The following is a 15,249-nucleotide window of genomic DNA, read 5'->3' on the forward strand; positions in this document are numbered from 1 at the left end:
GTTCAAACTAGGTTTGCAGTACGTGCATCGATCGGTTGACTTTTTATTTTTAATTATCCGAAAAAAATGTTTTTTATTTTTGATACCGTGCAAAAGATTATACCTACTCACAAATGCTGAATCGGTTATGACACAAAATGATATAATTTCGGAATTCACCGATTATTAGAATTTTATTTCTGTTGTTATAACCAACCATCCAAATGGTCAAACAGCAAACAAAAAGAAAACAAATCACAGTAAAAAAGTAACATAACTTTTATAATACAAAATAGGGAGATGGTATGAATGCCAGAGAGACAACCGAGTACAAGTGACGTCGATCTAATAACATAACGATACCAATTTTTCTGCACCAGATGCGCATGTCGACAATCAATGTCTCTTCAGTGATGCTCGAGGCAAGTGAATATAGGTTATCGTATACATAAACCTTAGAGCAAAGTAATGTATTACATTTTTAACCTTGCTATTATGAATACAGTATGCATACTGTCTAAAATTGAGATTACGAAGAAGTAATTGCCAACAAATGATAAATATCTACTTCTTGTTCCAGGTACAGATGAATGTAACTAAAGCTATAGATAATGCAGTAGGATTTGTAGCAAATGGTGCACCTGCGTCATTTGCTAATTTATATGAACTTGCTATATCATTCTATGCCTTATCGTTAGCAAAACATCCTTTAGCAGGCGCAATTTTGGCTGAACTTGAGAAAAAGGCAAAAGTCAATGGTATTTATCGCAATTTTAGAATATTTTTTGCTGTTGCTGGAAATAAACTTTCTTTTTTAAGATTTAAGATACAATTAGGTGCTTTATCATGGAAGGATTTCCATGTATCAGAACACCAAAATTTCAACAACCTGTGTTTATCATTACATTACCAAATACATTGATTTATAAGTTATATATATGCACTTTGGAATGACAGCATCTTTTCTCACTGGTGGTTGTTACTTGATATCAAAGTAAACTTAGCTAGCTTCATTTTGATTGTTGTTTCCAATTTATTTGGCTTTTTTCATTTCCTTGTTCAAATTAGAGGTCAGTATGTTTGCCATATGTTTGTGGACGTTTCTTCCTGTTTTTTATTTTGCATAAATGACATATAAGGAAACTTTTTATGATTTTTGCTCTTTAAATCGTATTTGATTTGGTCGTGCAACGTTTTCGACTAGAGTGTCATTGATAAGTCTTCGTATGGAGTAACCCGTTGCTGATGTACCATATTAGAAGCCTTTCATTTTTTATTATCTTTGTCAACTGCTTGGTCAATGCAACTGGCGGTTGTAATTCGATCCGAGGGTATCACCAGCCTAATAATGCGCACCTGAAATATCATAGATACGATCAAATTTTTAAATGAACTGTTTATTGAATATGAAATTATTAGAATTCTATGGTTTTCCTACCTGACGATGTTGAAGGCTAATTCGTATTTGGCCCAACTATTTGTTAATTGATGGTTTTCAATTAGTGCTGTTTAATTCCGTTTTTTTTTAAATTAGCCATTTAACAGTTTTGTTTTGTGCAAAGCAGACTCAGAACAAATCTGTGCAGGTTTCTATATTTTTCTTTCACCTAGATATGAAGATGAATAGTTGTTTGTATTCAAATCAATTCTTCCAATAATACTAGTTTTTAAAGGATGAAAACAACTTTTATTTGAGGGTTGTAAATACAACTCATTACGTGAACTAATGTTGACGGTATGATATAATTACATTTGATAAAAACAACATTCTTTAACCTTTTAAGGCGGTGAAAAATACTGGACATTACCTGAAACGGAAGCAGACAAACTACAACCTTGGAAATCTTGGACACCACCACAAACTAAAGTCAGAGCTATAGATGTCGAAATGACCTCTTATATACTGTTAGGATACAATCTGAAAGACGACACAGACAACGGCATTCGAATAATGAAATGGTTAGGTAGACAGAGAAATCCACGAGGAGGGTTCATTTCTACACAGGTATAATACCCTTACTACGGACTTTACTTTATAAAAATAAGGAGATGCGGTATGATTGGCAATGGGACAACTATCCATCAAAGTTAAAATGAAGTGGATGTACATTCATACACTAATGTTAGAAACTATAACCTTTCTATAGAACATTTAGATTTCTTTCAATGCTATAATAAATAAAATTATAATTCGGAATTGGGCATAGTATTCAATGTTAAAAAAACAGACCATGGTTTAATGCATACATTCTAGATTGATTGGTTTGTGTTTAACGTCACTTTCAGCACAATGGTGCTATTTCGTAGCAATCAGTTTGTAATTGTGGAGGAAAGATCCTTTGACCTTCGGAAGGAAAACTGACAATCCTAGTCATTTAAGATTGGAGTCAAGTCACAACCTCAGTGTTGACAGGCTAGTGTTACAGTAGTTCCATTACTTACACCACTCGGCCACCGAGGCCTCTTATTCATTATAGAAAACATCTTAGCTGATTAATAGAATAAAACTTACTCTGAACCTTGTGATAGCAAGGTTGATTACACATTCAAAATTAAATTACTTTTGTATTTCTCTATTTTTAAAGTTTAACCTTTGACTGTAGGCGATGTTGATGAATGTTAACTTTATTGATCAAACATAACTTTAGCAAATGACGTCTGTTGCGTTGAAACTCTTCCATTGCATTTAGTTCTAAAAGTACTAATATTCTAAATTCTTTCTAACTGTTCTAAATGAAAAAGCAACATTGGAAAAGCAACATTATACATTCCAAATGCATAATATTTCGATCAACTAATAAGATATAAACATGATTTATTCAGGACACAGTGATAGCAATTCAAGGACTGTCAGGGTTAGGAGAAAAGATTTACGTTCCTAATTTTCAAATGACTGTAAAAACTGTTAGTGACACATGGCCTCAAGGAAAAACGTTCAACGTGAACAATAGGAATGCATTGGTACTACAAATAGAAGATGTAAGTTAAATATATGCATAACAAAAATGGCAGAGAAAGGATGATCCGAAACATATGTCATTATTATTTATTAAAAAATTTAGTCATTTTTTTTTTTTATATTTTGATGAAACATCTATTGCTTTTGTGCGATGAAAAACGTTTGCCTTTGGTAATTTTGTACGTTTTGTGTTCTACAAGTTGATGCACATATATATTGGTTATCATCCTTCGTTTCCGTTAAATATATACAGGCTATATAAGTTAGTGCTTATTTACATTTTGTATCAAATAAAAGTATGATCATTTGTTTTGCATTAAAAACCACAGTAATAGCACAAAATAGAAAAAAGGAATAACAATGTTCAGTTAGTATTTTGAGATCTATTTCTTAAAAAGACAAAATTGGAAAGAGCACAGTTGTCAAGGTGAGTATATCCTGATTTGGATGTCTCGACTGTCACGCGATTCCAAAATCATATTGAAAATGTGAAACCGTTGAACATGATCAAATTGATAATACATTTAATTGGATTAAGTGTACATCTTTGTCTATGACATAATTTGAATGTCACTAAATCCTTTGGATTAACCCCTAACGATTAATGTTAACAAATAGTTCTTAGTTCTTCATCACCGTCATTTTTATAATGTTCTTTTATTTAAGAAAAAAAACCGGATCTTCGTTTCTCTTTAGTATCCTAGATTTCTAGTTCATTGGATTATATGAGATGTTAGCGATCTCTTTTAAATAATTGAGTGAGAAAAAAATACCATAAGGTCAAGTAATAACTAAATATCGGACAAAGATTCTTATGAAACTCAACTACAGACAACCAGTCACGAGGGTCATAAGTGGGGACTGACACATCCATATCAGGTGGGCTGTCACCATTATAGATTTAGAAAATGAGAGAATTATGAAATTTTGATGGTACTAACAGATCTTTGTAAGTGCCTGTCATATTCATTAACATCTTTTCTAGACTTATTACGATTCAGTGATATACATATTATATAAACACTTGTTAACACCTATCAATCGTTGACACTTGGCTATTGTTGAGAAACAACATATGTTGATGTTTCATACCCAGCGTTTGGAGAAATTTGTATTGTTCTGTATTTTGATAACCTAATTGATAGGTTCTTTTGAGTCTAATTATGTGTTTAGATTTTACTCTTTTTGTTTGAAATTACACTCTTATTGACGTTTACTCTATATTCGATTTTGTATTCGACATATAATTCTTTTCACCAAATATAATTTCGTGTTTTACTCTAGGTTGCATAACAACATAAAACATAATTGTTTGTCATAATATGAATCTAATAATGCCTTTTCTGTGTCATTAAGATTCCAAATACAGTACGAAGTGTATCAGTGAGTGCTAATGGACGAGGGCTTTGCTTAATGGAGGTAATAAAACATTTCCGTATATACAAAAAAAAAACAAAAAAAAAACAATATAATATTGTTTAAATGATCTGACTTAACACTGCATCTATCAAAATTGAAATTTCATATTTTTATTTATATTTAAAACCACGAAAATCTTCATAGTATTGAGATATTTACACATTGGGTGTCAAACTACAAAAAGTAATAGTTGTTACATTAACACAGATATATCATATTAATGCAGGTTGCAGTATATTTCTTTTTTTATTCATATATAATTGAGGAATGGTTATTAGATTAAGGAGGTGCTAAAACGCAAAAAACATGTTTGAATAATTCGAAATAATCGTTGAAAAACGAAAAAACAGGAAAAATTTCTACTTGTAATTATCGAGATATTTACAAAATACTGTCTGCTCATCATTTACACACACGAACGATTTAGTTACACCCTCTAATTCTACCCAACGGAAGTAACGTATACAGGGTCACTCAGATCAATACATAAACTGGTCAGCTTTCAAATTATAATTACAGTTTGGATAGACCGGTGACAATTATCAACAGAAACTACATTAAAAATATTTTGACATACATTTAAGGAGGCTTGATAATCGCATATATTTGTGATACCACTCTGATTCAAACAACAAATTCTCTGAAACTGACATTATCAAGATGCTTGATTTCTTGATTGATAACATATTTGTTACGTTTGGAGGACGTGTTTTTCAACAGACTGTCGGAATTCCAATAAGAACCAATTGTGCCCCTCTTCTTGTCGACTTGTTTCTTTATTATTATGAGGCTGACTTCATACAGGAACTTTTTAGGAAGAAAGATAAGAAGTTAGCAATATCCTTTAACTCTACGTTCCGCTATATAGATGATGTTCCCTCACTAAATAATACAAAATTTGGTGACTATGTTAAACGAATTTATCCCATCGAACTAGAGATAAAGGATACTACAGATACAGTTAAGTCTGCCTCATATCTTGACTTACATCTAGAAATTGACAATGAGGGTCGGTTGAAAACAAAACTTTACGACAAAAGAGATGATTTCAGCTTCCCAATTGTGAACTTTCCATTTCTATGTAGCAACATTCCAGCAGCGCCTGCATACGGAGTATATATCTCCCAATTGATACGATATTCCCGGGCTTGTGTTTCCTATCATGATTTCCTTGATAGAGGATTGCTGCTCACAAGGAAGCTATTAAACCAAGAGTTCCAAATGGGGAAGTTGAAATCATCCCTTCGCAAATTTTACAGACGCCATCACGAGTTGGTTGACCGTTATGGAATAACCGTTTCACAGATGGTATCGGATATGTTCCTTATGTCGTAACTACAATACCCTCACTTTTCACGAATGTGACTTACCGAATTAGATTATTTACCGGATTTATAATAACATAAGCAACTCGACGGGTGCCACAAGTGGAGCAGGATCTGCTTACCCTTCCGGAGCACCTGAGATCACCCCCAGTTTTTTGTGGGGTTCGTGTTGCTTAGTCTTTGGTTATCTATGTTGTGTCATCTGTACTATTATTTGTCTGTTTGTCTTTTTATTTTTGGCCATGGCGTTGTCAGTTTGTTTTCGATCTATGAGTTTGACTGTCCCTCTGGTATCTTTCGTCCCTCCTTGTGTTATTCAATGTTTATTATTAAAAAAGTATTGAAACCGTGCATGTGCAGTTTCCCGATGAAGAAACTCACTAAGGATTGGACTTCGTCAAAGTTATCTCCCTATTACGCCACCAGCTTTTATAATCGTAAATATGGAAGTCATTGTAGTGATGACGCTCTATCAATTTAGCGCTTGAAATCCGATAAATTTATCCACGTAACATCATTACGATCCTTATATACCAGTTGTATTTTAAAAGACAAATGTATCTACTAGCTATTGAGCATCATTTAATGTAGTTTTATGCATTTGGTCAACTTTAAACTATTGTCTGATCAGTTGTCATTGGGAATTTTCGAAAGTTAAAAAATATTTAAAAAAAAATCTTATTTAATATATCATGGAAAGGCAGACTAAACATGTTCAGAGGTTTAAAGACTAATTACTCTAGATAATACACAAACAATGATTTTTTTTTAAGTTATGCATTTTTTAAGATCCACTCTAAAAGGCTGTCGTCAAGTACTTTTAGTAAAAATTTGTTATTCGAACATATATTCTGTTGCTATAACGTATTAGAAATGTAATTCACTTGACCCATATTTTTAATTTTTTTAGTACTGTAAACTTTTAATGTTGTTATATCAACATAGAGCCTCAATATATTAAAAAAAATAGAATCTGAAGCGAGATGATGTATCAATTATTTTCCTTTTATACATTTTAAAGACAGAATAGTCAACTCAAACCCGCCTGAACATAAAAAGGTGTACTCGACTTTCTCTTTCCGATGAAAATTTTTACCCATTTTGTTGAGTTTTTCACCAAAAAAAACTGTCACCGGGGGCAGAGATTCAAATTAATGATTTAAAAATATTAATTTGTTACCTTTCTTTGAATTTTTTTTTCGGCAGAATTTATGCATGTGCACAAAAATATCCACATGTATTTGCACCTACCACAATTGACTGTTTTCTGAAAATTTGTTTATAGTTTAAAATTTACCAATATCTCGAAGCTCTATGCAATAATTCAGTAAAAACAATCCATAAGATGCATAAAATCTTAAATTAGGCACATAATAAACTTTAAATGCCCGTAGAAACAGATGTAAACAATTCAAATTTACCAACTTGGCCTTTTTTACCTTCACTAACAAAGAGTTCAATTTCTTTTTCTTTAATTTCAACTGGGTTTCCGCCTGAACTGATTTCTAAATAGGACACTCCCAACATGTGCTACCAAAAGACGACAGAGGACGTAGCTTGTTGATTTGCTTTGTTAAGTTATACCATGTGGGATTTTCTGCCCGTACAAAAAACTGTCGTATGAGAAGTTACTTTTTAGAAGACTGATATAAAGCTGAGGTTATAGCAGGTTAAAAAGCTGACCTAAACTCATGCTATCATGACATATGTTTGATATTATGTACATTTCTACTTTCACTAAAATGTTCTTACCTTCTTACCGACGGACCTATAGTAACAGCAGCATTTCAAAATTAGTGTTCTTGGTTTATTCTGCAAATAATGTGGAGAATTGCGGACTGCCAGTCACAGTAATATGCTTGACTAGTTTATTAACCCTAATGTGCATTAAGTGTGACGAATGGGTAAACGCAATGTCTGGACAGGCAACAAACAACGTCTGTTTCGTTTGATTTTGCAATCTCAACTCAATATAGTAACATATTACATAACAATAGAACAACGTTTACAAAAGATATAGTGACGTTAACAATAGATAAATGAAAACGGCGTTAAAAGTAGCGTTATCGTTTGACGCGTAAGTTAAACTCTCTCTAAATAACCGACATATCCGGGGCCACCAGATGTAATGTCTATTAGCTGTGATGTATACTAGTGGCATGTGTAATGAACTAAAATAGATTTATCTCACAAATAAGGAAAATATTAAATTTTAAAATTACGTAAACACTCATTGCTATGTCTAATAACGTTTTCTGTCATTTGTTTAACCAATTCCATTTTTTATGTTGCAGCGGGCGGAAATCTTGTTCCCATGGTGATCTAGCTGTGTACTTTCCATTTTCGGGTTTGATACACTTTTCTCCGTATTCTCTTACAACTTCCGACTGACTTCTTATTTTATCACTTCCTGAAGCTCCAAAACTTTTCCAAATTGCAAGCAATGGCTCTGTGATCAGTCAAAATGTTGATCATGGCAGATTGTTTTGAACTACTTCCGTTCTTAGTTAGTATGGGTCCCGACAAGAGATAACCAGTTCTAGACTTAACTGCGGTCAGTCCATTTCCTCTTAGTATTTCGATTTCAACTATTGACTAATAATAATCTGCGCCAATCAACAAGGATGTGTTGAATTTGTCCTCTGCGGCTATCGAATGTGCGAGTCGTAATCCATGTAAGTAAGGCTGTGCTTTGATTTCCATCCGTGATGTCATATGAATAGCAGCGGCAATATTTGGTACAATGATTACTTCAATTTCTATTTTGTTATTATCAACTGTTTCAACAGCTAGTTTTGCTTTCTTAAGATGACGAACCTGTCCTTCGTTTCCTCCAAATCCAGATATTTTAAGTGCAATCTTTTCGGTGGACTCAATTTCTAATTTGCTCGCTAAATCTTCAGTTATAAATGAACTCTGTGCTCCCTCGTCAAGTAATATTTTCGTCATGAGGGATCGATTATTGAACCAAACTGGTGTTACGGCAGTTTTCAGTAAAACATCTGTATGTGCGGTAACAGTAGAATGAATAGGCGTAAGAATGGTTCCAAATTTGCTCTCGCTTGTTCCTAAAGATTCTAATCCGAGTATGTTAAACTCAATTCTGTCGGAAAAGTTTCTCAACCTGTCTGCGTTTGAACTCGGCGCTGGCACATCAATCAAATTTTGAATATATGAGTTCTTGATTTTGTGGTTCTGACCAAACCTCTCTCTCATTATTGCTACGGCTTGATAGTTATTCGCACTTGTGAGTGGTAATCCGGCAATACATTGCGCGGATATACCCTGAATTTGATTTTGCAAATACGTAAACCTTTGCACGTCTGTTAATGTTTGGTTATCATGTATTGTTGATTGATACGCATCCCAGAAAGGTTGCCAGTTTAATAAATTGCAATCAAAATATGGTAGATTTAATTTTGGTAGCTTGTGGTAGATGCTAGAATTTGTTGCGCTAATTAACGATCTGTATTGCATATCATTATTCTGCATGGGATGTGGAGTATTGCATGAAGATGTGGAGTTGATAGAAACAAAATCTGCTGCATTTGGATTTAAGTTCTGATTAGAGCTAGTTTCATTTGATTTGTTTTTCTGTTTTGAGCTTGCTTTACATACTTTTGTCAAAATACGTTCTATATCTAACACAAACCGTTCTGAGTCTTCTATCTCTGCTTCTATGTTTTCCTCTGTTATCTCCTCTATAATTTCACTGTCTAGGTGCGTAAGAATATCCCTCTTCTTCTTCAAGGTCTCACACAAGCTTTCGATCTCGTCGAGTTGTGTTGTTGGATTCTCTAACTCGTTTTCTATCTTTGCAATTAATCTTCTTCCGGCTCCTCTATTGGCCTTCTTTGTCGTCATAATATTCTCTGGTCACAGCACCAATGTGACGGATGGGTAAACGCAATGTCTGGAAGGCAGTAAACAACGTCTGTTTCGTTTGATTGTGTAATCTCAACTCAATATAGTAACATATAACATAACAATAGAACAACGTTAACAAAAGATATGGTGACGTTAACAATAGATAAATGAAAACGGCGTTAAAAGTAGCGTTGACGTTTGACGCGTAAGTTAGACTGTCTCTAAATCACCGACATTAAGCTTTTCCCTTTAAAAATAAAAAAAAAAACGGATAAACTTGTAATTATTCTCTACAGAAGTTTAAAAATTAAACAAACATTTAGCATCAGTATATATGATTGTCTTTGGACAGTATATACTAATGTTATAGCTGGTCCCAGCATAGTCCTACATAGAGACATATACAATTTTGATCTATGCCTCTGTACTAAATCACAGGCCCTTTTCTATATATACTTTTCTTTGGGTGTGTTTGTGTTATTGGAAAATAAGATATAAAAGCTACCTCGTAGAAATAACAGAGCGACAAACGCATTAATTAAGTTGAAATATCTACTAGCATTAACATCAACAACAAAAACCACTGAAATAAAATCTTTTGAAACAGGGGTGTTCATTCCAAGAATACATGTGTCCTATGTAAAATGTTTTAATAACGCCAAATATGTTTTTTTAAGAATAGAAATTTATTGAGTTTACAAATATTGACATTTTCTTTCATTTGAAAATTTAAGCAATCACAATTAAATAACTCAAGAAGAAAACAGTATTAATCCTCTCGGTCACCTATTGATCCCGATAATTAAAACAGTCCATATTTTGACACCTATTGATAAGTAAACAACCTGTAAGGTAATAAAGATGAAACAGTTTGTGTAATTAGAAGATGGTATCCCTCCACTCAGGTAATTAACAACATGCAGAAACGCCACTTGTTGTTTATACATTGGTGAACTTTGTAGTTTAATAATTAACAACATTTCAAAGGTATTGTGCATACCCGGATTATAAACTTTGAATTTTTATTACAGGGAAAAGAAGCATTACTCATCTTGTCAAGTTGTTATGCAAATTCACGTGCATGTACACATACACAATATGTAGTCTCGAATGTAGGATATGTAGTAACAAGACAAAAAGTTACAGACAAAAAGTCGCGGACAAAAAGCCAAAGGACCCACAAAACACGATTCAGTTTTGGGATTACCTTTTCTTGAGCTTATATGTATTAGGCATCTTTGAATACAAAATAAATATTCTAAAAAACTAGTAATGATTAAATAATTGTTTAGAAAATACTTTGACAAAGTGCCTTGGTACTTCAATTGGCTTTATGATACCAATAGATATATCCTTTGTATGCTTAACAATTGATGAATTTTCATTAATCAAGGATTATGAACAATTTTATAAACTGTAACTAATATATGCATTATAAAGAAATTATTTCAAGAAATTTTTCTTATGTAATCAAACAATTATAAACAAATTATTTGTGATTTTTTTGTCTTATAAAGTTTATAACTTTCTGTCATGTGACTTTTTGTCCTGTGACTCTGTGTCCGGTTATCTTATTCTCGACTCAATAAAAGACTATTTTAAATAGCTAGAATATAATATTTTTACCCTTAATTTTTCTCTTTCCTACGATCAGTAACATTTTACTTGATTAGAAAATCACCGTGAATTACCCCCTACCCCTTTTTTTCAATTGAAACACATTTAATTTTATTACACTTCACTTCTGAAACATGTGTTTCCTTTCAATAAATTGGTCACATTTAATAATAAATATTGTCAGGATAGCGACATTCATTGGCAGTGCTTTTAATCCACGATCAGGAAAAGGTTCGTTTTCATCAACATCTAGTAAAGCCAAAGATTTTAACCTGTGTGCGTCACTTCCGATAGATCTATTTTTAGTACTCTTTCCGGAAGTAGCGTTGATTGGATTTTCCTAAGGTAAAAACAGTTGAACTTTACACTCAATTATCTCTGTTATTAGTGGACCAAATTGCATCGAGTGTTTTGCATTTTTGTTCAATTATTTCGACCTTTTAGATGGAAGTCACTTGTCATATGTGTTTTAGTACCACTTTAACACGTTTATATCATATTCAGGTTGCAGTTTTTTTTAATGTCAACAATGACTTACGAGAGCCAGCATTCGCTATGACAACAATAGTACTCAATGATTCAACAAAAGGATTCAGACTAAGAGTTTGCTTCAGGTACATCAATACAATATATATTAGGTAAAAATAAATGCAAGCTGTTCAAGGTAGATAAATACAAGCTGATTCGGGTAAATATATGCAAGCTGCTTCAGGTGAATAAATACAAGCTGCTCCAGCAAAACTAATACAAACTGCTTCAAGTAAATAAATGCAAGCTGCACCCGGTCCTGTGGATTCATTTTCATTCGTTGGATACCAATTTTTGTGGGTTTCGTGAAAACAGGTGAACCACGAATTTAAATGTTCAACGAATGACTAATTTTAAATAGGTTCGTATGCAGACTTTGGCAAAACCACGAAATCAAATATCCACGAAAAAACAAGATTTTCTTAATCCACAAAAATTGGTATCCTCGAAAATAAATGAATTCACATGTACAGTAAACAAATGCTAGATGCCTCAGGAAAAAACATACAAGATGTTCAAGGTAAATAAATACAAGCGGTTTCAGGAAAATAAAACAAGCTCGGACTGGATTGACTTTGGTATATCTCAGTAAGCTGTATAGCTGAGTCAATCGCCAATAAATACCAGGGTCAATGCAGAAACAACAAAATCATAATGTAACACATTGATGAAATGAAGAGGTTTTAAAGAAACAAAGACATAACCTGTTACCAACGTATCAATCATTTCTCAGTCATGGTGCATTTTGTCATTATTGACGGAATGGAAAAATATGTTTAGATCAAGTCACAGTATATAACTGTCTGGAAGTGGATTTAGTGAAATATTGCGATGTTTGTAAGATTTTTGTCCCGTTAAACACAACATCCAATTTAGCGACCAGTGATATTTTGTTAGGACAACGACAAATTTGGTAGATAGTTTAATGCTTCAAAAAACACGGAGATTAACATGTTTTCTCAAAATTAAAGTCCTCTATCGGAAACAGGAGAGTAAAATTTGCCTCTCGTCATTCAGTAGGATAATTATTCAGTAAAATAAATTAGCTTCCCCATATGTTTTGCATAAAGGTGAAGATGGGAAGCATTACGGTTTTAGTAGCATTATATGTATCGCTTGGTTAAAATAAGTTAGATGTACAGCAACATTATCAAAGAGAGCAATCTTATAATTGTGAGCACCAGAAGAGCGATTCGTCTTCATAAAACTCTTCAGTGACTCACAAATCAAAACGGTTGGAACAATCTTATAATTGTGGACGTCGGAAGAGCGATTCGTCTTTATAAGACTCATCAGTGACTCACAAATCAAAACAGTTTGAGCAATCTTATAATTGTGAGCGCCAGAAGAGCGATTCGTCTTCATAAGACTCATCAGTGACTCAAAAATCAAAACAGTTGGAGCAATCTTATAATTGTGCGCGCCAGAAGAGCGATTCGTCTTCATTAGACTCATCAGTGACTCACAAATCAAAACAGTTGGAGCAATCTTATAATTGTGCACACCAGAAGAGCGATTCATCTTCATTAGACTCATCAGTGACTCATATATCAAAACAGTTGGAGCAGTCTTATAATTGTGGACGCCAGAAGAGCGATTCGTCCTCATAAGACTCATCAGTGACTCACACATCAAAACAGTTGGAGCAATCTTATAATTGTGGAGGCCAGAAGAGCGGTTCGTCTTCATAAAACTCACCAGTAACTCACAAATCAAAACTGTTGGAAGACTAAGAAGTTCAAGAGCACACAATTTCAATAAAATTGGCCAACTTAAGCTTAGACAATCTATAAAGGCAACAGTAGTATACCGGTGTTCTAATATCAGGGGGAACAAAAATCTTAAAATTTCAAAAAATTCAATGATATATTTAACAAAAAAAACAAAAGTCATTTCAAGTGAGAGGTTTAGCTAGCTATAAAACCAGGTTTAATCCACCATTTTCTACATAAAATGCATGTACCAGTCAGGAATATGACAGTTGTTATCCATTCGTTTGATGTATTGAGCTTTTGATTTTGCCATTTGCTTAGGGACTTTCCGTTTAGAATTTTCATCGGAGTTCGGTATTTTTGTTATTTTTCTTTTTCATACATTAGGCGGATTTCTAATGTCTCATGCAACCTTTGTAAGTTTCAATGATTTTTAGAGTATATCAGTTTTACATGTTTATGACTAACAGCATGAATTGCAAGCATATATAAACTGCATTGGTTGAATATAGTTGTGGCGTCAACTAATAAAGCAGTTGTACATATGAATATATAAAATTAATGCTGCCATCTCAAACATTTAAGTAAACAGATGCGCAATACTTTGCATATGTTATTTATACGTTATACAATACTATTCATTTTATTACAGTTGGTTAAGGGGAGGACAGAGTACAATGGGAATACTAGAAATATCTTTACCATCTGGAATGGAAGCTGACTTAAACTCTATTGATACAACCAATACTGGGGGGCAATACAAAAAAGTGGAGAAGGCTTTCCGTCAAATTAATTTATATTTTGATGCGGTAACGATTTAGTTATTATATGTTTCTTAAATTTGTCTCATATATAATAGAATACCAAAACGAAACCATCAATACATAAAAAATTTTGACAAGTCTTCTGAATACCACTCAATTGCACCACCGTTACATTTTCCAGTTATACACATACGGAGTTTCTTATGTGTTCGTTTTAAAACTAAATCATTCGATTGTTGTTAACTTTATATGCAGTCAACAAAGTGATAATGCACAGGACAAGCATTTTTCTGTTTAATAATGGTGTTGCTGCTAAGTAATTTGAAAACGATATAGAAAATCCCTGTCTATAAAAGGATATTCATTATAATAACTCTCAATATGTTGACCTTCCGTCCGTCACATATATGTATAACATTTGTCGCAGCATATATTTAGTACAGAGGTAGTTGATATTTTGTACCTAGCTTCAAGTTGATAGGCTTTACCGTGATACAAATCATCGGTTTTGTATAGATCTCCATATTGAATTGAATTCTATTACGTGACGGTCACTGAGAGTCGACGATCGAAAGTTTTGTAAACCATTTTCAGTTTGTGTTTTGATAGTCTTATCACATTGTTTGGTTAAAGAAATCAATGTTGTCTATTTTCTATAGATTCTGTCAGAGCAAATGTGCATTGAAGTAGACATAAAAAGAGTTGCCCTGGTTGCTCGACATAAACCTGTTTGGGTCAAATTGAGGGAGTACTATGAACCAAGTAAGTCGTATTACCATAGAACACTACAACACTTTTGATAAACAAACTCCAGGCTAGTTACACATAGAGTATTGTCAGATTAAAACGTTTATAATTTATGCACCTCTTTAATATTCATTTTAAATTTGAAGATGTATTATCTTGATGTATAAAAAAATATAAAGCTAGATAAACAAATATTTCCAACTTTACGAGAAAATAAATATTTAAAATTTGAAATGACCTTCAGTGAAATTAATTGCATAAACTACGAGATAAAAAATGATGTGCACACCAGATCAGTTGTGAAACAATTAGTCATTGTTGTATATTCATTA

At 33.0% G+C, this 15,249-nt stretch overlaps 2 protein-coding genes across 2 annotated transcripts in view; one reads left to right on the forward strand and one right to left on the reverse strand.

The window, feature by feature from the left end:
• Window positions 1–15,249, reverse strand: part of LOC127709690 (uncharacterized) — a 251,157-nt gene that overhangs the window by 200,915 nt on the left and 34,993 nt on the right. The gene's annotated exons all lie outside the window — the stretch shown is intronic.
• Window positions 1–15,249, forward strand: part of LOC127709689 (CD109 antigen-like) — a 71,182-nt gene that overhangs the window by 54,629 nt on the left and 1,304 nt on the right. Inside the window, exons 28-34 of the mRNA XM_052215316.1 lie at window positions 560–737; window positions 1,764–1,984; window positions 2,803–2,958; window positions 4,295–4,357; window positions 11,671–11,780; window positions 14,059–14,215; window positions 14,830–14,932. Coding sequence (XP_052071276.1) covers window positions 560–737; window positions 1,764–1,984; window positions 2,803–2,958; window positions 4,295–4,357; window positions 11,671–11,780; window positions 14,059–14,215; window positions 14,830–14,932 — 988 coding nt within the window. The remainder of the gene's footprint in view (window positions 1–559; window positions 738–1,763; window positions 1,985–2,802; window positions 2,959–4,294; window positions 4,358–11,670; window positions 11,781–14,058; window positions 14,216–14,829; window positions 14,933–15,249) is intronic.

This window comes from Mytilus californianus, unplaced genomic scaffold (genome assembly GCF_021869535.1).
Source record: "Mytilus californianus isolate M0D057914Y unplaced genomic scaffold, xbMytCali1.0.p SCAF_7, whole genome shotgun sequence".
In the NCBI taxonomy this organism is placed as follows: Eukaryota; Metazoa; Mollusca; class Bivalvia; order Mytilida; family Mytilidae; genus Mytilus; species Mytilus californianus.